At 44.7% G+C, this 22,972-nt stretch overlaps 2 protein-coding genes and 1 pseudogene across 3 annotated transcripts in view; 1 reads left to right on the forward strand and 2 right to left on the reverse strand.

Moving 5' to 3' along the window:
* MBOAT7 (membrane bound acylglycerophosphatidylinositol O-acyltransferase MBOAT7) overlaps positions 1-22,972 on the forward strand; it is an 809,637-nt gene that overhangs the window by 690,402 nt on the left and 96,263 nt on the right. The window lies entirely within an intron of this gene.
* Positions 6,975-8,421, reverse strand: LOC309568314 (syncytin-A-like; annotated as a pseudogene). The gene has a single exon. The product of its transcript is annotated as a syncytin-A-like (transcript).
* On the reverse strand, positions 13,540-21,120 carry LOC309568004 (uncharacterized protein). The gene is made up of 2 exons (XM_082273562.1): positions 20,346-21,120; positions 13,540-14,468 (listed from the first exon to the last, which is right to left on the reverse strand). Exons 1-2 carry the CDS (start codon positions 21,097-21,099, stop codon positions 13,702-13,704), a joined length of 1,521 nt encoding a protein of 506 aa, XP_082129688.1. The 5' UTR covers positions 21,100-21,120; the 3' UTR covers positions 13,540-13,701.

The raw sequence follows: 22,972 nt of genomic DNA on the forward strand, positions 1-22,972 counted from the left end.
TCAACTGGAGGTGGCAGTGGGTCCTCCCTTCCTGGGAAACAATCTGGAACAGCAGGTTTAAGAAGAGACACGTGGAAGACTGGGTGAATTTTGTAAGATTGGGGGGAGAAAAAGTTTGAAAGCCACAAGATTGATCATTCTTTTAATTCCAAAAGGTCAGATGAACCTTGATCCCAGCTTACGAGAAGGAAAGGGGAGTTTTTGGTTGGCTGTAGACAGCTAGACTCTGTCACCAACCTTGAAGGCCGGGTTCTCCCTTCTCTTCTTATCATAGTTCCTTTTTATAGTCATCCTTGGCCTTTTGTATTGCCTCCTGCAGGGTCTGGTAATTTGTATAGATGGAGGTTAATCTATCTTGTACTGCGGGCACACCAGTTTCTGGCAGAGAATCTGGAAAAAATCATGGATGAAAGCCATAGTTTGCCCAGAATGGGGTTTGGTTTGTTGGCAAGTTATTGTAGGCAAATTCAGCACAGGGGAGCAGAGACACCCAGTTGTCCTGTGAAAAGGTGGAGAAACACCAAAGATACTGCTCTAAGGTCTGGTTGGTCCTCTGTCTGGCCATTGCTTTGTGGGTGGTAGGCTGAGGGCAAGCAGACCTCAATATTTAAAGCTTTGCAAAGGGTTCTCCAGAATTTGGAGGTGAATTGCACGCCTTTGTCTGACACAATGCTTTTGGGCAGGCCGTGAAGTCTCACTACTTCTTTAATAAAAGACTGAGCGGTGTCTGTGGCCGAAGGCGTACCCACTATAGGCACAAAATGCAACATCTTAGATAATCTATCAATGACTACAAAGATAGATGTTGTATAGTTACATAGTTTGTGAGGTCGAAAAAAGACACCAGTCCATCCAGTTCAACCTATGATGTGTGTGTGTGTGTGTTTGCTGTTAACCGTACATTGTATACCCCTGTATGTTGTGGTCTTTAAGGTGCCCATCTAATAGTTTTTTGAAACTATCGATGCTCCCTGCTGATACGACTGCTTGTGGAAGAGAATTCCACATCCTTACTGCTCTGACAGTGAAGAACCCCCCTACATATTTTAAGGTTAAACCGTTTTTCCTCTAGTTTTAGTGAGTGGCCACGTGTCTTATTGTATTCCCTTTCTATGAAAAGTTTGTTCCTTATGCTAGGGTCGCCAGTACAGTATTTGTACATTGATATCATATCCCTCCTCAATCGTCTCTTCTCCAGAGAGAATAAGTTCAGTGCCTGTAGTCTTTCCACATAGCCGATGCCATCCATTCCCCTAATCATTTTTGTTGCCCTTCTCTGGACTCTCTCCAGTTCCAGCACATCCTTCATAAGGACCGGTTCCCAGAACTGGACAGCATACTCCAGATATGGCCAGACCAGAGTCTTGTAGAGTGGGAGAATAATATCTTTATTTCTAGAGTGAATCCCCTTTCTTATACATGCCAGTATTCTGTTGGCTTTGTTTGCAGCGGCTTGGCATTGCATGCCACTGCCAAGCCTGTTGTCTACCAGTACCCCCAGGTCCTTTTCCATCCTAGACTCACCCAGAGGTTTTCCCCCCAGTGAGTAGCTTGCTTTCGTATTTCTGACGCCCAAGTGCATTACTTTACATTTTTCAACATTAAACCTCAGATGTAGAGAAGATGAGAATATAATCGAGATGTGAATCCCTCAGCAGGAGGCAGGTCCACTATAAAGTCCATGGACAACATTTATCAGGGCAAATCAGGAATTGGTAACGGCCTTAGCAGGCCCCAGGCTCTGGTGTTAATTCCCTTGTTGCGAAGGCACGTTGTACAGGAGCCAACATAATCTTTACAGTCCTGACTCAGGCCTGGCCACCAAAAAGATTGTTGAATGAGCTCAATGGTCTTGTGTACCCCGAAATGACCTGCCAATTCATGGTTAATGACATGCCTTCAGTACTAGGGTTCTTGCTTTTTGTGAAACATAAATTTTGTCATTTTGCCAGAAAAAGTTGTCTTGTTTTTTCAAAGAGTGAACTTCAGACTCCGGACACTGAGTGGAAGCTTTCTGGATGGCTGATTATAAATCGGGTTGCAACAGCCAAAAATGTTTTAGTGAAAGAATGGTACTGGAGGAAGCCACTTCAGGGGTCTCTGGAAACATTAGTAAAAGTGCATCGGCCTTACCGTTTGACCCTGGCAGGTAGGTGATATCAAAATTAAATTGGGAGAAGAACAAAGCCCACCGTGCTTGCCGAGACCTAAGGCATTTAGCAGTCCTGAGATATTGCAAATTCTTTTGATCAGTAAATATCTTCACTGGATGGGCCGCTCCTTCCAAAAGATATTGCCATTCTTACAAGGCTATTTTGATAGCCAGTAGCTCCCGATCACCAAAATCATATTTTTTTTCTGATTGATTCAGCTTCTGAGAAGAAAAAGCTACCGGAGGGAGCAGGGCTTTAGGCCCCATTCGCCGTGACATGATTGCCCCAGTGGCGACCTCTGAGGCATCCACCTCCAAGACGTAAAGCAGGGTCTGGGTGCCAAAGTATTGGAGCGGAGGTGAAAAGAGCTTTCAGTTTGTCGAAGGCTGCCTGGTGCTCCTGGGACCACTGGAATCGGGAGTGTTGACTTGTGAGCTGGGTAATGGGAGCAATAATGGATGAGAACCATTTAATGAATCTCCTGTAAAAGTTGGTGAACCCCGCAAATCTTTGGATCCCCTTTTTATCCATTGGGGCAGGCCATTTCAGGATAGTCACCTTTTGGGGGTTCCATAGCGATACCATCAGTGGATATGATCAATCCTAGGAACTGGATGGTTTGTCTCTCGAATTCGCATTTCTCCGCCTTGTTGTAGAGTCCATGTTTCCTGAGAGTAGACAAGAGTTTTCTTTATGTGCACACGGTGCAATTCAGGAGATACAGAGAAGATGAGAATATCATCGAGAGAGACTATAAGGAAGTGATCCAGTAATTCTCTAAAGATGGGTTCGGAAAGCAGTTTTCCACTCGTCTCCTTCTCTAATTCGGGCTAAGTTGTAGGCACCTCGCAGATCCAGTTTAGTAAAAACTTAAGCCGCTCAAAATCTTTAAAAGAGTTTGGGTATGAGAGGGAGCTGGTAGCGGTTCTTGATGGTAATTTTGTTTAATTCCCTGAAATCCACACAAGGTCTGAGTGTGTGATCCTTCTTTTGAACAAAGAAGATTCCTGCTCCTGCAGGGGAAGAGGATGGACGGATAAATCCTGTTTCCAGATTCTTGTTTATGTAGAGTCGTAGAGCCTCCAGCTCAATTTCTGATAATGGGAATGTCCGACCAAAAGGAATTTCTGCACCTGGAAGTAGCTTTATAGGACAGTCATAAGAGTGATGAGGTGGCAACACATTGGCTTTCTTCTTTTCAAACACATCCAGAAAGTCATGATAGCTGGTAGGCACATATCAACCGATATCGGAGACTGGCTGAACAGTCAGGCAGCTGGGAGAGTCCAATGGCTCAGGAGCGAAACAGTGCTGCTGTTAGTAGACTGAAGAGAACATGATTTCCCCTTTAGACCAGACAATCTTGGGATTATGGGCCCGCAACCAGGGAATGTTCATTATTACCGGAAACATCAGGCAGTAGAGGACATCGAAACATAGGAACTATTGATGTCCAGAGTCAGTAGTCGTTAGAATTGGTTCAGTTTCTTGGGTAATGGGCCCTGACTTGGGAATGGCGCCATCTGCTAAGTGAACTGTAAGACTCAGTCTCTAAGGTCTAAGTGGAATCCATAATTTCTTAGCTAATTTAAGATCCAGGAAACAACTGCAGGCACCTGAATCAACTATGGCTCGGAATTTGACTTCCCCTTCTGCCACTTGCAGTGAGACAGGCAAGATGATCCGAGCGGGAGAGGATCCAACGACCAAGGCATATGTGGGACGAGAGGACAGGAACTTACTTGGCCTCACAGGCAGTTTCGAAGAAAATGTCCAGTACCGCCACAGTATAGACAAAGGTTGGCTCTCTTCAAGGGTAGGGAAGGGAAGGCCCCACTAGGCCGAATTGCATTGGTTGTACATCAAGAGGTGCTGAAGAGGAGATGGGTGTAGTGGTGGGTACTGGAGGTTTGTAAGATTGAGTCCATTCAAAACGCCGCTCACGTAATCGGCGGTCAAGCTGTATAGCCAACTGTATAAGGCATTCAAGAGTAGCGGGAGCTTCTACCCGGGCCAGTTCATCTTTGAGCGCCTCAGACAGACCAAGCCAGAACTGGTACTTGAGTGCAGCTTCATTCCAGTCTGTATCTGCTGACCATTTGCAGAATTCAACCATATAGTCCTCTACAGGCCATTTCCCTTGCTGGAGTGTGTGCAGGGCCACCTTGGCCGAAGCCCTTCACTGGGGGTCATCATAGAGCTGTGACATGGCTCCAAAAAAGGCTGAAACTGAGTCTAGGACTGGGTTCCTTTGTTCCATAAGATGATGGGCCCAGGATTGTGGTTCTTCTGTGAGCAAGGAGATGATGAACCCGACTTTGACAGTTTCAAGGGATAAAGTCCATGACTGCAGAACTAGGTATAACTGACAAGCATTTTTAAACAATTTGAATTTTCTTCGGTCCCTGGGGGAAATGTTCGGGTATGGGGACTCTTGGTTCAGGTGAAGGCACCACTACTGTGGGTGAGACAGTGGTGCGTTCAAAAACAGCTGGAGCAGAGACAGCATGTGCGGGGTTCTGGTAAGCAGAAGAGAACGTAGCGGCAATGCTGTGCAGGCGACTTTCTAGTTGAATATAGCCTCCTTGTAGATTATGTACAGCTTGTGTGAGGTCTGTAACTTGTTGGCACAAAGCCTCTAGCGGAGACGCACCTCTGTTGGCTTCAGACATCTTATGGCTGACTTGTACTGTCACGTACCGGGTCCTGAAGCCGAAATGCTGAGAGATCTCTCCTTGCGGCTGAGTGCCCGGTGTCCCTGAAGTTGGTAACAGGAAGCAAGAAGCCCAAAGTAGCAAGGATTGCCAGCTGTGCCCCAGATGAGGGTTGATGGTAGGGAGATCTCTCTGCAAGTGAACACCAGAGGAGGTGAGCACTAGGACCCAGGAGCGCTGAGGATGATGCAGACTGCACACGGCTGGAAGTAGTTTGTAGTGGAAAGTGCAGCAGGCAAGATCAACAGGTAAGTACTGAAGGTAGGTACTGCAGGCTGGGTACAGCAGCGGATCACAGCAGAAGGCGTAGTTGGGGACAGAAGAAGAGGTCAGTAAGCTAGTGGTCAGCAGATCAGATAGCAGAGTCATGGTTAGGCAAGCCGGGGTAATACACAGGACAGGACTGAGTGTATAACAAACAAAGGGTTGGGGGGGCACACCCTGAGAAAAGCATTTCTAAAGCTGGTGCTGCTATAAAAAACCATATACATGTATAACTACAGAGGACAGCGCACACATGCAGAATAAATAACTATCAAATATAACAAGGCAATCAGAATGAGTAAAAATGGCCACCATATGGCCATATCGTGCTCCAGCCCACCACTACGTCAAAGTACCCTGTTGTCAGTAGGTCCTACACTATCCATAAAATGAAGGATAAATCCAACCTCTCTATACCATTGGAGATACTTACACCTTACATGGGAGAGATGTGCAATTGCACTATAAGGGACTCCTCCGATATCTGCTTACTGGTGGACACTGATAACAAAGTACAGGTGTGGGAGGGTGGGGTGCTCAACCCCAGGAGTCTGGTCAAGACTGAGTGTATAACAAACAAAGGGTTGGGGGGCACACCCTGAACATGCATTTCTAAAGCTGGCGCTGCTATAAAAACCAATATACATATATAACTACAGAGGATAGCGCACGCATGCAAATCAAATATAACAAGGCAATCAAAATGAGTTAAAATGGGGATTTATATATGTAATACACATGGCAGATGACAAGAGAAGATCCGTGAACAATCCGAGGTCAGAGCAGGGAGCTAGACTAGAGGAATCCAAGAGCAAGCCGGGTTGACAACAGGTGATCAGAAACAGCAGCAAACACAGGAGCAGGAACCTGAAGACCAGTCAGCAATGTCCATGTGCCACAGACATCCTTTTAAAGACCAGAGGATGCTGGGATCTGACGTCCATTTCTTGCGCCAGTGCACACACGTCTTCACCCTAGCGAACGTGTGTTTGCAATACATGTGCGCGTATTCATGCGGGGACGCGGCCATGTTGAGAATTGGCTAATGTGCCAGGTCTGTGAGCGAATATTCTCCGGCTAGTTCCCTGACAACTGTACTTCAAGATATGGGATTTACAGGCAAGTCAAAAACCCTCATCATTGTACAGGACACATCCTGGCAACCTTTTCATATACTGTTAACTCGTTCACATCAAAAGGCAGTTGCAAGATGATTTTGCGTTTAGGTCCCAGACCTAGGACCCTTCAGTTCTACTCCCTCGTGCAGTGAATTTTCCCCCTCTGACCAGGAGATGTACAGGCACACAGCACTCAAGTTTGGTGGAAATGCATCTGATTTGTTTATTTACAGCTCACACATTTATAGGTCATTTCAAGGGAAAAAACAGTTTAAACTGGTGTACAATCCATAGGTCAGTTTTAACAATAGAATATATCTAATAAGACAATACATGAAAGGTTTTGTTGTCCCTAACACATTGATGTAAATGTGAGACGTCTTGTGTCTGAAGTTGCTTATTTGTGGAAGGGCCTTCCCGTCTATGCTCAGCTGTCTGATGTGTTAATATGTAAGTACTTATCAATGTATTCAGGTGTCTTCTGTAAACTATATGTAAAGTCTAATTGTTAAGTGTCCGGTAGGTATGGCTGAGATGTGTTGATGCTGTCTGAAATGGTAATGAATGACTTGTTAATGTAATTTCCAGAGACCACATTCCATTGTGAGTTGGGCACTAGCTGAAATGTATGTCTCTGGTATCGGGGGATATCAATATTTTATTAAGGCACATTGATACACTCTTTCAACCCAACCTTTGATCCCAACCTTATTCAAAGGGTGGGATCACCTAGAGTCTAAGAATAGCACTATGTTCCCTCCTGGGTATGTTTGCTGTGCTCTTGCTGTAAGTATACATGTCCTACACATAGATATAATATTAGGGATGCACTGAGCACAACAGCGCAACATGATACCCACAATCACCCCCACTAAGGTCATTAGTATCTGTTGGATAAATGCAGCTCCAGGCAGCCACCCAAAAAACCAGTCCCACCAACTGCTACTGATCATCTTCCTTAATTTCCTTTGCTAATTCACTTAATGTTTTGATATGACTTTGTATAGATTTTGAATGGTCACTCAGATTGAAACAACACATACCCTCGAAAGAATCACATCCCATGTTGTGCTTCAGCAACAGATAATCAATGGTCAGCCTATTTTGTAATATTGCCTGTCTAGTGCCCTGGAGATCCATTAATAATTCAGCCAGAGCACTAGATGTGTGGTTGAGCCCTTTTGCAAGAGCACAGGCGACCTTACTCAGTTGTCTGTGATTTTCCGTAGCAAGGCCTGGGACTCCAACTAGGGATATGGCCAAAGAAATATATTCAGCTTCAGAGAGCAAATGTACTGCTGAGTCACAGTTGCTTGGGAGAGTGTATCCCAAAGAACTAGGGGACCGTGAGTGGGCAATTGATTTTTTTGGGGGTAGGATTACTGAGAGCCGTGAGAGAGTGCATGGACCCCCTGTTATATTTCCTGGGATATATGTCCAACTATGAGTCCCACATGATAGTAACCATCCCTTAGGGAGCTGGACATTCTTGACATAACTGGGTTGCATTATTGTATGAGTACACGTCATATTATTGGTAACTGACTTGCACAGACGAGGTTCTAAACAGGTGACATTATATTCTAAGGTGTATGTAGGCTGGCGACTTGGTTGTGTGCACATAGGGATATAACTTCTATTGCAGGTCATGTTTTAACAAACCTCAGCGGAGGTTACATATCCTGTATCTACCTCTACCATTGTTTCTGTGAGTGAATATGAGGATCTGTCACTACAATAAGCATATAGATTTGGATGAGTGTATACATCAGTGTCTTCCATACTTGAGTCGGCCCACACCCCACTATAATAGACTTTTAAAACATTAACTGGGGTGGGAACAGCTAGCAGGCAGGTAGAGAACAAATCATTGGAATTGTAGTGATCAGAAAGGCAAAAATCAGAAGAGTTCAGTATGTTGGCAGCAATAAACATCCATATGTTATCCTTTGTGTCCAATAGGCTTGACTTCAACTGTAAAGTGGAGACATGAATGTCTCGTGTCTCACTCATTTCCTGGGGTGAGGAAGGGCATAATGAGGAGAGTTTCTCCGGGTGGTGAGCACATGTTGCAAGTAACCACACAGTGGCTACTAGTGTTGAGCTTGCTACAAAGAGTACCACTGCTGCACAGATGGGAAGTCTTCCAGGAGTAGGGGTGTCCGTTGGCATTGTACCAATTCATCTGTCTGGATCCAACTGGAATTCGTCTGGTACTCGTCACAATCTTCGGTCCGCAGTCGTGGGATCCAGAGGTGGGGCTTCCTTCAGTCGCAATGCGTGGATCCAAACCGGGGAGTCATCTGTTAATACCGCTGTTCTGGTCACTGCTTGAACTGTCGCAGGAGGTCCGTAGGGTGGGTCTAGTGACTTTAGCTTATGGAGGGCCTTCACCAGGACTCTGTCTCCAGGCTTGAATGGGTGGGTCGGTGCACCTGTTGGCAAAGGAAACGAGAGCGAAATATCACCATAATCACTGTTTAATTTTTCAATAACTGTTACCACATATTCCTCTTGCATCTGCTGCAGATCTCCAGTATGAGAATTAATGGATTCATTGTCCATGGGGTTGGGAAGGGTCTCCCCATCAAAATTCCAAAGGGAGATAGCTTGGTTCTTGGGTCTGGAGTCATTCTGACTTCAGCAAGAATAGCAGGTAAGTACTGGTCCCACTTATGATAGGTACCTTCAGTTGCCTTCCTCAGTTTGTCCTTCAGTGTACGATTCATTCTTTCAACAACACCTGCACTCTGGGGGTGGTACGGTATGTGGAACTTCCAATCTATAGCTAGTTGCTCTGCTATGGACTGTGTTACCTTTGCTGTGAATGGGGTTCCATTGTCAGAACTGATCCTGACTGGGCATCCCCACCTGGGAATGATTTCTTTACACAAAATCTTAGCTACAGTTTTTGCATCCTCTTTCCTTACCACAAAAGCCTCAGGCCATCTGCTGAACCTATCAACGATTACCAACATAGTTTTACACCCATTTGTTGCCTTCAGCATATGTGTAAAATCAATCCTGAAATGGCCCTTGTGGGGGTAGCAAGTGTTCATGGTGGCCTACTTTTTTCCCTTGAACATTGTTCCGAGCACACGTGAGACATCTTGAAATCATACTTTCTATAACTTGCATTAGATTTTCTGCACAAAACCTTTTACTGACTTCATGCATTGTTTGCTTAAGACCTTTGTGACCTATACCATGTATTTGCAGTATAAGAATGGGGGAATTTCTACCACTTCTCCCTTTGACCACAGACCATTAGTGTCTTTGGTCAACCCTTGGGACTCCCAGTAATTAATGTCTGCTGGTGTTGCAAATGTTTGGAGTTGGGACAGCATGATGTTATTTTCAGGCGTGAGCGATACCAGTGGGTCATTTAGTAAAACTTCAGTTGCATTATTTTGTGTGACACGAGAAGCTGCTTTTGCATGCTTGTCTGCTAACCTGTTTCCCTGGGCAACTAGTGACATTGAAATCGTGTGCGCCTGGCACTTAATTACTGCAATGGCCTCTGGGAGTTGAATTGCTGCAAGGAGGTTTGCAAAGAGTTGTGCATGTGCAACTGGCTTACATGTTGCTGTTGTGAATCCTCTATGCTGCCCTATTACCCCAAAATCATGACATACTGAAAATGCAAATCTAGAGTCTGTGTACAAGTTTACTCGCTTGTTAGCCATGATTTCGCTCTGGTAAGTGCGATTAACTCGGCAGCTTGTGCTGATGAGACAGCGGCTGGCATGGCTTCAAGGACTTTATCGGGCAATTGTACCACTGCATAACCAGCATGAAATGTGTGATCATCTGGTAGGGTGCAGGAGCCATCTACAAATGCATCCTCTGCATCAGGAAAGGGAACGCTTTGCAGGGTGGGACGGGAGCTGGTAGCTATGTGAATACAGTGGGTACGGAAAGTATTCAGACCCCCTTAAATTTTTCACTCTTTGTTATATTGCAGCCATTTGCTAAAATCATTTAAGTTCATTCTTCTTCCTCATGAATGTACACATAGCACCCCATACTGACAGAAAAACACAGAATTGTTGACATTGTTTCAGATTTATTAAAAAAGAAAAACTGAAATATCACATGGTCCTAAGTATTCAGACCCTTTGCTCAGTATTTAGTAGAAGCCCCCTTTTGATCTAATACAGCCAGGAGTCTTTTTGGGAAAGATGCAACAAGTCTTACACACCTGGATTTGGGGATCCTCTGCCATTCCTCCTTGCAGATCCTCTCCAGTTCTGTCAGGTTGGATGGTAAACGTTGGTGGACAGCCATTTTTAGGTCTCTCCAGAGATGCTCAATTGGGTTTAAGTCAGGGCTCTGGCTGGGCCATTCAAGAACAGTCACGGAGTTGTTGTGAAGCTACTCCTTCGTTATTTTAGCTGTGTGCTTAGGGTCATTGTCTTGTTGGAAGGTAAACCTTCGGCCCAGTCTGAGGTCCAGAGCACTCTGGAGAAGGTTTTTGTCCAGGATATCCCTGTACTTGGCCGCATTCATCTTTCCCTCGATTGCAACCAGTCGTCCTGTCCCTGCAGCTGAAAAACACCCCCACAGCATGATGCTGCCACCACCATGCTTCACTGTTGGGACTGTATTGGACAGGTGATGAGCAGTGCCTGTTTTTCTCCACACATACCGCTTAGAATTAAGGCCAAAAAGTTCTATTTTGGTCTCATCAGACCAGAGAATCTTATTTCTCACCATCTTGGAGTCCTTCAGGTGTTTTTTAGCAAACTCCATGCGGGCTTTCATGTGTCTTACACTAAGGAGAGGCTTCCGTCGGGCCACTCTGCCATAAAGCCCCAACTGGTGGAGGGCTGCAGTGATGGTTGACTTTCTACAACTTTCTCCCATCTCCTGACTGCATCTCTGGAGCTCAGCCACAGTGATCTTTGGGTTCTTCTTTACCTCTCTCACCAAGGCTCTTCTCCCCCGATAGCTCAGTTTGGCAGCTCTAGGAAGGGTTCTGGTCGTCCCAAACGTCTTCCATTTCAGGATTATGGAGGCCACTGTGCTCTTAGGAACCTTAAGTGCAGCAGAAATCTTTTTGTAACCTTGGCCAGATCTGTGCCTTGCCACAATTCTGTCTCTGAGCTCTTCAGGCAGTTCCTTTTGACCTCATGATTCTCATTTGCTCTGACATGCATTGTGATCTGGAAGGTCTTGTATAGACAGGTGTGTGGCTTTCCTAATCAAGTCCAATCAGTATAATCAAACACAGCTGGACTCAAATGAAGGTGTAGAACCATCTCAAGGATGATCAGAAGAAATGGAAAGCACCTGAGTTAAATATATGAGTGTCACAGCAAAGGGTCTGAATACTTAGGACCATGTGATATTTCAGTTTTTCTTTTTTAATAAATCTGCAACAATGTCAACAATTCTGTGTTTTTCTGTCAGTATGGGGTGCTATGTGTACATTCATGAGGAAGAAGAATGAACTTAAATTATTTTAGCAAATGGCTGCAATATAACAAAGAGTGAAAAATTTAAGGGGGTCTGAATACTTTCCGTACCCACTGTACGTTCTGCACATTCACGTTGTTCTGATATCTCATCTTGTGGCCCCTTGAATCCTAGGAGAGAGTTTAAGAACAACATTGGTGCAGTAGTTGGCAGACAGTAGTGAACCTGGAGCCCTAGAGTGGTGGTCAGGATAACATCATATCCTGCCAACCTTTGGGCAGTCATGTGTTGCGTGGACAGATTTTTCAAGAGATGAAGGACAGAATGTGAAGTGTAGAGTGTGGTATCATGTCCCAGTGTGATTGAGCTTGTCAATTCCACAGCCATTACACATGTTGCCAGGGTCCTGAGACATGGTGGCATTCCCTGTACCGTGACTGGTGTAGTGATATAATCGTATTCGTAGTATTAATTATTTAATTATTTCTCTAATGCGAGTTTTTCTTGCAACGACCCAGTTCTTCCAGAGAGATGCATTTATTGAGACTTCAGCAAAGAATAAAGATATTTGCAACAGATGACAAAATCCAACAGAGTAAATAGCAGCCTTCAGAGTCCCATTCCTAAGCCTGTGCTCTCATCCTCATGTATGAATGTGTGTGTATGTGTGTGTGTATTGTGTGTGTGTGTGTGTGTGTGTGTGTGAGTATATAAGTGTGACTGCCAGCTCCTGAAATACCAGTGTGACACTGGGGGGGGGGGGGGGTTCTGCTAGGTCAACCCAAAATATTCTTTGATATCACTGTGAAAAGATCCCACTTGTAATGTTTACCAGGTAAACAATCCACCATTTCCCCTAAAGTTACCATCAATAAATACCTTTTGTCAGGCCAAAAGCCAATCTACATTTTACGGCCCCCTGCGCGTAACTCCTCAGGTCTTCTGATATGTAAAGTGCAACTTGCTTGCCTACCAGCTGTGTTAGGTCATAATCCACAAACCTATGTTCACATTAAAAAGACTATGTGTATGTATATCTGTGTATACTATACATATATATATAGTTATACACATACATATACAGAATATCCTATATAAATAATGCAACATATACCCCCACTTGGGTCGGTTCTAACTACTAGAACTGACCCATAAATCAAACAACATACATATTATTGCGATTTGAGGTACTGAATGCTTCACAATGGCTCATATAAAATATGGAATTGAAAACTGGTTACATCTGTCTTCACCAGCCTCTAAAATATTCAAATCATGACTAGAGTGATACACTTCACTCACCCCTCTTATAAATTTAGGGAAAACCACCCCATGTACTATATCCTAAACCTATATTGCTTTACCCAGTCTAAGTATCGCTTTGCGAATACTCAGACACCCAGTTATTTATGCTATGATAAGCCATTGTGCAGCATCTCACCTTAGATGTCAAATATATAGAAATCAATACTTATTTTGTAATATGTACAGATGTGATGAAAAAAAATTGTAGGTTTAAATGCTTCTTTCTGGTTTTTAAGATAAAGATCAAGAAATAAAACATGATGAAAATAAAATAAAATATTAGGGAAAAATAGATCAGGTAAAAGAAAAAAATCAGGGCGTTGAAAAAAAAAAAAAAAAAGTCCATTGCTTGATGAAAATTTGAGAGTCTGTTGTTTTTTTTTTAAAGTCCTTGTAATGGTGATATCAACCCAAATTAACATAATTGATTGGCTATCCAGAGTTTCTACACCACTGGCCAACAATGTCAGAAACTTCGGTGCTTCTGTAATTCAATTGTAAATGAGCATCTCCAGCAGGATCTGAAAGACCAAAAACTCTCAGAAATTCATTAGTAAGGTCAACAAAGTACTATTTACATTTTTACAGTGTGAAGTTAATTTACCCCCACTGCCAGAGCACTCACAAACAGATCTAGAGAATTTACACCTAGTGTCATATCTACATTTATAATACCCTGTAACCTCTTCAACTGTTTGTGAAGATAATAACTATTTTAAAAGCTGTCTTCTAATTCACCCCCACTGCCATAGAGGTGTAATTTGCATTCAAATGCAGATCTGGAGGTGTTTCATCTCCTGTTGTCTCTGTACCTCTGGTATTCTGAAATATCCTTAATTGTTCCAATAATATGTCCCGGTTCAATTTCATCTTATCATACTCAATTTTCAGATGGTCATATTCCTGTTTTAACTGAGAAAATGGTATCCAGGTCTTGGACTTTTTCTTATTATTATTTTTATCAGCTCTGTTTTGCACATTAGGATCACACGTTTTTGACCTGGTGTCTCCCCTCTGGCTGTTATCATTAGATACTCTAGTATTTGTCCTAAACAATGTGGCTACATCAACTTTTACAGCCTGCCCATTTAAATTTCTCCATAAATGATCTGCTCTCAACAATATGTCATTTAAATCATGAGGATTTGGGGTAACTAATAAAATATTTTGTTTGATATGCTCATGCAAAGCATCTAGGACCATACTCATATGTACCAAGCCTCCACGCTCAAATGCAAGATTATTACCAACCAAAAATTCCATAATAGTAGCTATCCTGTGTGACAATTCATAGGGAGACTCATTCTGCATTTGTTTGATCTTCCCATAAATGGTAACATCAGAACGTACACCATACAACACACATAATAATTCCAGTAAAATGTCCCTTGTCCTAAGAGGCTGAATACAGATCTGTTTAATTCTCATCCAAAGACCATTTCCTATAGAATGTTGCAAGACTCTTTCTAAATCAGATGGGTTTAGATTATACATATCTCTCACATGCTGCAAGTCACAAAATCGGATTTTTGTAAGATCTTACCGTAAAATCCTTTTCTCTTAGCTCATTGACAGACGTAGTCTTCTTGATTCACAAGAACTGGGTTATGTTGTCTCCGCAGGAGCAGGACTAGGCAGAAAGAAAAAACGTTCTGGCTCCACCTTAGGGGCAGTCCCTGAGGGTATATCCTCCCTCTCTCTGCTACAAGGCATCAGTTCTGTCACAAAGCAGCAACAGAGAATTTAACCCAACCCAACTCAATGATAGAGGGGCGGGTACTACGTCTGTCAATGAGCTAAGAGAAAAGGATTTTACGGTAAGATCTTACAAAAATCTGATTTTCTCTGTCGCTCATTGACAGACGTAGTCTTCTTGATTCACAAAAACTGGGACATCCAGAAGCAGTGCCACAAATGAGGGGTGGGATTGACCGAAATCAAAATCCAATCTAGAAGGCCCAACCGGTGCCAAACTAGAAGTTTTAAAGGCTCATTATAAACAAAGAATGAGACTCAAATGAAAATTTCCAACGGAAAAAAACCCTTGAGGCAGACCACTGGTCTCCTCAAATGGCGGCCTGCAAAACCTTGCGGCCAAACGAGGCATCAGACGATGCCATTACATCAACTTTATAATGTTTTGTAAAGGTATGCACCGACGACCAGGTAGCCGCCTTGCACACCTGGACCACTGACGCCTGATGGCGAAAGGCCCATGACGCACTAAGCGCCCGAGTGGAGTGCGCCTTAACAGGGAACGGGGGCTCCCGACCCTTAATAGAGTAAGCCTGTACCACCGTCTGTCTGATCCATTTGGAAATGGTTGCGGCAGATGCAGGCAACCCCTTTTTGGGTCCATCCGGGATCACAAAAAGTGAATCCGTCTTGCGAAATGAGTCTGTCGTTTTCAAGTATACCCTGATCGCCCGGACCACATCCAAGGAGTGTAAAGCAAACTCCCGAGGATGACTAGGCTTAGGACACAGGGAAGGTAATACAATTTCTTCATTCAGATGAAATTCTGAAACCACTTTTGGTAGGAAGGATGGATTCGGACGAAGAACCACCTTATCTCTATGAACCACCAGATATGGGGAACGACAAGATAAAGCGGCCAGTTCTGACACCCTGCGTGCAGAAGTGATAGCCACCAAGAAGGCCACCTTCTGGGACAACGTAGGTAGAGGAATCTCCCTAATATCTTCAAAGGGAGGTTTCTGAAGAACCGACCATACTAAATTAAGATCCCAGGGTGGTAACGGCGCGCGCACTGGCGGAGCCAGATGTCGCACCCCCTGGATGAAATTCCGCACCAAGGAATGAGTAGCCAAAGGCTTCTGAAAGAAGATAGCTAATGCTGAGACCTGACCCTTGATAGTGCTCAAGGCCAGTTTCTGCTCAACCCCTTGTTGCAGAAAAGCTAATATTCGACTAACCGAATAAGACCGTGGACGGAACCCCAGAGGTTCACACCATGCAATGTAGGACTTCCATGTACGATGATAAATCTTTCTGGAAGTCGCTTTCCTTGCTTTAACTAGAGTAGGAATAACTGAAGCTGACAATCCCTTGTCCTTCAGCACCTGGGTCTCAATAGCCAGGCCGTTAAAGCCAGCGATCGTAAAGCAGGATGGAAGATCGGTCCCTGAGACAGTAGGTCCTCCCTGAGAGGAAGTCTCCACGGGACGTCCGCCACCAGTCTGACCACGTCGGCGTACCAAGCTCGGCGAGGCCAGTCCGGAGCTACCAGGATTACTGGAATTCCTTCCTCCTCTATCCTGCGAAGAAGTCTTGGCAGTAACCCGAGAGGAGGGAAGGCATACATTAGCTGGTATTGCCCCCACGGGGCGATCAGTGCGTCTGCGGTCTCTGCTAGAGGATCGCGGGAGCGAGCCACGAATCTCTGTACTTTCCTGTTGAATCGTGATGCCAACAGATCCACATCCGGGGTGCCCCACTGTAGGCACAACTGGTGGAAAACTTCTGGATGGAGGGACCATTCCCCCTGATCCAGAGTCTGACGGCTGAGATAATCTGCCTGCCAATTCTCCACCCCCGGAATGAACACCGCAGAGATAGCTGGAACAAATCGTTCCGCCCAGCGAAGAATGCAAGCCACTTCTTTGGCCGCTCAGACACTCTTGGTGCCCCCCTGGTGATTGACATAAGCCACGGCCGTGGCGTTGTCCGACTGGATCCGAACCGGGCTGCCCTGGAGCTGCTCGGTCCAGTGAATCAGACAAAGTCTGATCGCTCTCAGTTCCAATACATTTATCGGCAACCTGGATTCTTCCAGGGACCAAAGTCCCTGGACAGATAACTGACCGAGAATTCCTCCCCATCCGGATAGACTGGCATCCGTGGTCACTATCGTCCAATATATTGGCAGAAATGACTTTCCCTGGCTGAGCATCGGAGACCGAAGCCACCAGACCAGAGACTCTCTGGTCTGTTTGCTCAATCGGATCCGATTGTCCAGGGATTCCGGATTCCGATTCCATCTGAGAAGAATCTCTTGCTGAAGAATTCGGGTATGGGACTGGGCAAATGGGACTGCTTCGAAGGAAGCCACCATCAACCCCAGAACCCTCATGCAAGTTCGAAGAGAAGACCAGCTGTTGGATAGTAACAACTGGACTGCTGATTGAATCTTCCGGAGTTTCCCTACCGGAAGGAAAACTCTTGACCTGACTGTGTCTAGAATTAGACCCAGATATTCGAGCCTCTGGGTGGGAACCAGAAATGACTTTTGCTGGTTCACCAGCCACCCGAATTCCTGTAAAGAAATTAGAGTAATTTCTATGTTTTGTAGCAGGGTCTGAGGAGACTCTGCATGAAGCAGGAGATCGTCTAGGTAACCTAGAATAGATATGCCTCTTTGGCGCAGTAGTGCCAACATTGGGGCCAACACCTATGTGAAGACCCGAGGAGCCGTGGCGAGACCGAAAGGTAACGCCACAAACTGATAGTGGTTCTCTTCTACGGAAAAGCGTAGAAACCGCTGATGTCCTGCGAAAATGGGAATGTGAAGATAGGCGTCCTTGATCTCTATGGACGCTAGGACATCCCCTGGATGCAGGAAGGCTGCTACTGTGCGAATGGATTCCATCTTGAATTTCCTTATGTTGAGAAAGGAATTGAGTGCCCTTAAGTCCAGAATTGGACGCACTTTGCCCTCTTTCCTGGGTATTGTAAATAGGTTTGAATAAAACCCTTGAAAACGTTCTGTCCAAGGAACGTGGACTACCACTCCTTGTTGTAGTAAATCCGTGACTGCTCTCCGCAGATCTTCTAAACGATCCGGGGATAGTCGGATATTGGAAGGGAAGAATCGCGCCGGTGGGAGAGATCGAAACTCGATCTTGTACCCTGACCTTATGACTTCGCAAACCCACTTGTCCGGGATTCTGGAAAGCCATGGATCCGGGAACCGGCGAAGACGTCCCCCCACCCCAATTATGGGTGGGGGCGCACCTTCAGGCTTTGGACGATTTATCTTCAGGTCTGGAGGGGGCGGGCTTTTGCTTGCCCGACCAACGTCCCCTGAAGCCTCCTGAAGTCACCCGCGGACGAAAAAACTTTTTGTGAGCAGAGAAAGAAGGCCCTCGTCTTTGATGAGTTCCTTTACCCTTAACATTTTGCGGTAAAAAGGTGCTCTTTCCACCCGTGAGATCCTTAATGATCTCATCTAAGTTGGCTCCAAATAGACGCTCTCCTAAAAAGGGGATATTAGCCAATGCTTTTTTGGAACCTTGGTCGGCTAACCAACCTTTTAGCCACAGTGTACGCCTGAGAACCACTGCTGAAACTGATGCTCGCGCCAATAATGGAGTGGCGTCTAACGCCGCTGCGAGACATAGCTTCTATCTTGCGATCCACTGGATCTTTAAAAGACGGAGCGTCTTCTAAAGGAATAACCGTGGCTTTATTCAATCTAGCAATTGGTGAATCCACCACAGGTGGTTCTGTCCATTTCTTAATGAGGGTTTCCTCAAACGGATAACGCCTGTTAATGCGTTTAGAAATAGCAGAGGTGCGTTTTGGCAGACTCCATTCTTCTTTGATTAGATTGCCAAAACATTTGGGCAATGGAAAAACCTTCGCCACTTTGATGCGTTTTTTAGTCCCAAAAGGGATTTCAGTTTCAGCTATTTCCGACGGAATACCCTGTAATCTTAAGGTTTCTTGAACAGATACAATGAGTGCGTTTACCAACGCTTCCTCTCGGGCTATGGCTGATGCCGAAACATCCTCCTCACTGTCTGAAGAGACAGTACCCGAGACACCAATCCCAGATGAAGTACCTGCAACTGCAGAAATAGGCTCAGATTCTGAATCCGAAGTTTCAGATAATAAGGGGTTAGGCGGGGGTCGCTTTCTTGCGCCCTGTCCCTGACAAGCCACTTCCACCCGGGACACAAAAGTTTCCATAATAGCTGACAATGATTCAACCGTCAGTGGGGTGCTGGAGGATCCTGCAGACACCTCGAGGGGATCCGGTGGAGATACATGAGTGGCAGGGTCCATGTTAATTCAGGACATCTCTGCCAGAAAACACAAAAAAACTTTTTTTTTTTAAATAAAAAAATACCTTTTTTTTTTTTTTTATGTGTCTCCCCCTAGCGCAATAGTGCCCCTCAGAGTACCTGCTTCTCGATCCCCACAGAGAGAGAGAGGGACCCCCAAGGCTCACCACCCGATGCAGAGAAGTTTCCAACCAACTGCAGTCAGCGTCTGTCTTTTACAGACTGGAAAGAGCTGTGTTAGTTTTCCCGGGTAGAAGGACGTGGCTCCGCCCCCTGTGTACGCCTTCCGGCGTTCCCAGCTCTCCACAAGGTAGCTGGGCTCATCAAACATGGCCGCCCCCATACGGGAGACAATAGACTCCAAAAACATGGCGGCCGGCGTGACCTGAGGACATTCATGCACCCGGTCTACGGCAAAATGGCAGCGGACTGCCGAAATCGTTTTTCCCAGCACATCCACCTGCATCTCTGCTAAGTGGCGGTTTATCGATCTGCAGGAGGTACACTACAATTAAGGTAGGATTATACCTCCTATGTCTGCTGTAACACTACAGTCTGCTGGGTAGAGTGTTAGCTCTCAAACCAAGTCCACTTCCCACCAAACACATACTGTATTTACAAGGGGGACTTTTAGTGTCAGATATATACTGACCATGTATGGAGGGGCCCATAATTCATACTGCCTCATAACGAGGAAAAAAAGGGAACGTTTACTCACCATACCGAACCGACAGGCACCCTCTCTTCACAATACCCTCTCCACCGGGGTGGGGGGTTGTGGACCACTCCGGACGCCTCGACTCTCTGGTTCCTGGCGTCCAAGCGAGACTTTTAACTCGCAAGGTCAGTCCCTCCAATGGGACTCCGTCGCGGCCGACCCAGCGCGGAGCTCTGGTCTGCACGCGCTCGTAGGCAGAAACCGGGGTGACCACTGGATCTCAACATCCAGCCCGTCGCCCGGCCCCGCATACTTACTTGAATGTGTCGCGGCCGACCAAGCGCAATGCAATGGTCTGCGCGCGCTCGTAGGCCGGCTGGGGTGACCACTAGTGTCGCCCAGTCTGGCGTATTTGCTTGAAGATCTCACAGGAAAAAAACACTGGAGAAAACTACCTAAAAAATATTTTTTCTAAGGAAAAAATCTTGCCAGGACCAAAAAGATCCCAGCAAGGAACTTAGGTCCTTACTCCTGACTAGACAGAAAAAAACTGATGCCTTGTAGCAGAGAGAGGGAGGATATACCCTCAGGGACTGCCCCTAAGGTGGAGCCAGAACGTTTTTTCTTTCTACCTAGTCCTGCTCCTGCGGAGACAACATAACCCAGTTCTTGTGAATCAAGAAGACTACGTCTGTCAATGAGCGAAAGAGAAAACCATTTTAAAAATATGTTTAAATCATGGCAGGGAACCATTCCTATTTCTTTAAGAATTGGGTCTAATTCTTTTGATTTCAAAGGTTTCATTATAAGCTGAACTTCACCTGTATTATTATTATTGTTGTAAACTGTGGTAGTCACAGTGGGTGCAGCTGGTAATGAATTATCAGATTTAATATGAGACTCTGTTAGATTTGATAGAACATTTGAATTTGTACTTTGCTGCAGATTGCTGAATTCAAGATTTGATGCACATCTGCATTCCCGTGATCTCTTCTCTAATTCCATAATTCTTAATTTCAATCTCTCATTTTCTTCTGATAATTCATCACAACATTTAGATTTCTCAATCAAAGCTTCCCCAATGGTAACTGCATGCAATTTTAAATTTACAGTCTCAGTTTCTGATTGGTTACGTAACATCTCATAGACCTTGTTGCTATCATCAACTGAATTCTGTAACTGGTCAATTTCCTCAATCTTACCCCTCAAACTATTTTCCATATTTAAACAGCAAGATAACAAACCCTGCACAATACAACCTTTTCTCTTACTTTCTGAAATTTTGTTATCAAAAACATTTTTCTCTAAAAATTCCTTCATCATAGTCCACGTCTGCTTACATTTTTCTGGAATTTCAGAAGGACCACCATGACGCTTAATACATTTTAACACCCATCTGTTAACTTTATCAGAACTGACACTAGCTTCACAATGAGTAAGCATTTTCACTATATTACTAGTAATTAAAAATATATATTTTATTGAGACTTCAGCAAAGAATAAAGATATTTGCAACAGATGACAAAATCCAACAGAGTAAATAGCAGCCTTCAGAGTCCCATTCCTAAGCCTGTGCTCTCATCCTCATGTATGAATGTGTGTGTATGTATTGTGTGTGTGTGAGTATATAAGTGTGACTGCCAGCTCCTGAAATACCAGTGTGACACTGGGGGGGGGGGGGGGGGGTTCTGCTAGGTCAACCCAAAATACTCTTTGATATCACTGTGAAAAGATCCCACTTGTAATGTTTACCAGGTAAACAATCCACCATTTCCCCTAAAGTTACCATCAATAAATACCTTTTGTCAGGCCAAAAGCCAATCTACATTTTACGGCCCCCTGCGCGTAACTCCTCAGGTCTTCTGATATGTAAAGTGCAACTTGCCTACCAGCTGTGTTAGGTCATAATCCACAAACCTATGTTCACATTAAAAAGACTATGTGTATGTATATCTGTGTATACTGTACATATATATATATAGTTATACACATACATATACAGAATATCCTATATAAATAATGCAACAACTGGGAGTAATTTGGATATATATGTAACAGGCCTCAACCGTCCTCCATGGTCCTGGGCTAATACTGCAGCTATGGTCTTACAATTTTCACGTGCATACAAGTGAAATGGTACATTGTATTGGGGAATGCCTAGTGCAGGGGCTGACACAAGAGAGATCTTTAATATTTCAAAAGCATCCATCATTTCAGGAGACCAAACAATATTCTGGGGAGCGGTGACGGCAGTGGAAGGTCTGAGGAAGGAGTCCCAGTGAGAGCAGTCTGGGATCCATAGCCTGCAAAAGTTTACCATACCTATGAAGCTCATCAACTCTGACTTTGTCTGTGGGCGGGGCAGACTGATTATTGTGTGGATGCGGTTTGGGGCTAGTAACCGAGAACCAGGCATGAGAATCATGCCAAGGAAGGTAACACTCTTTTGACAATATTGGATCTTTTTCTTAGAGACCTTTTGTCCCTCTGTTCCTAGTAAGCACAACAATGACAGTGTGTCCTTATGGCATGCTTGTTCAGATGGACTACATACTAACAAACCATCCACAAAAGATAGCAGTGTAGAACCATGCTGCGGATGCCAGTTTACCAGGACTTGCTGGAGAGCGGTGGAGTACACTGCAGGTGCATCAATTAGACCTTGTGGCAATCTGCACCAGGTCATTTGACGGCCTTTGAAAACAAATTCCATCAGAGGCTGTGTCCGCTCATCCAACGGTATGCTGAAATAGGCATTGGAGAGATCAACCACACTAAAACATTGTGTTGTGGCTGGGATCTGGTTTATGAGTGTAGTTATGTCGGGCATCACTGGAGTGATCGGGAGAATTATGTCATTTATTGCTCCGAGATCTTGAGTGAATCTATAAGAGCCATCTGATTTTTTTACAGGATTTACTGGTGTATTGTATGGAGAGGTAGTAAATTTTAGCACATTCTGTTTGAGGAATGCCTCAATCATTGGTGCTAGAGCTTCTTCCTTTGCTTTCTGGATGGGATATTGTTTCAAGTACATGGGCATATGCGGTTTAACAGTTGCCTTGTACGGTGTGCAGGGGAGATAACCAACATCAAATGAATCCTGTGCCCATGTCTCTTGCGGAATTTCTTCAAGAGAACTGGGAACAATGGCTTGCTCACAAGTAAGAGTATGTACACAGTCAATAGAGAATCCCCCTCCCCCGTTGGGCAAGAGAGATATACCTAAATCTATCATTAAATCTCTTCCCAGTAAATTTGAGGGACATGTTGACAATATAGTGAAAGAATAGTTTGTTAAAAATTTCCTCCACTG

The sequence above is a fragment of the Pelophylax lessonae genome (genome assembly GCF_965119305.1).
Source record: "Pelophylax lessonae genome assembly, chromosome: 12".
NCBI lineage: Eukaryota > Metazoa > Chordata > Amphibia > Anura > Ranidae > Pelophylax > Pelophylax lessonae.

Coding starts and splice junctions, on each gene's coding strand:
- LOC309568004 (XM_082273562.1), bottom strand. CDS start 21,099: ATGCTTACTCATTGTGAAGCTAGTGTCAGTTCTGATAAAGTTAACAGA. Junction 14,469..20,345: donor TCTTTCGCTCATTGACAGAC/GTAGTCTTCTTG, acceptor AGCATGTGAGAG/ATATGTATAATCTAAACCCA.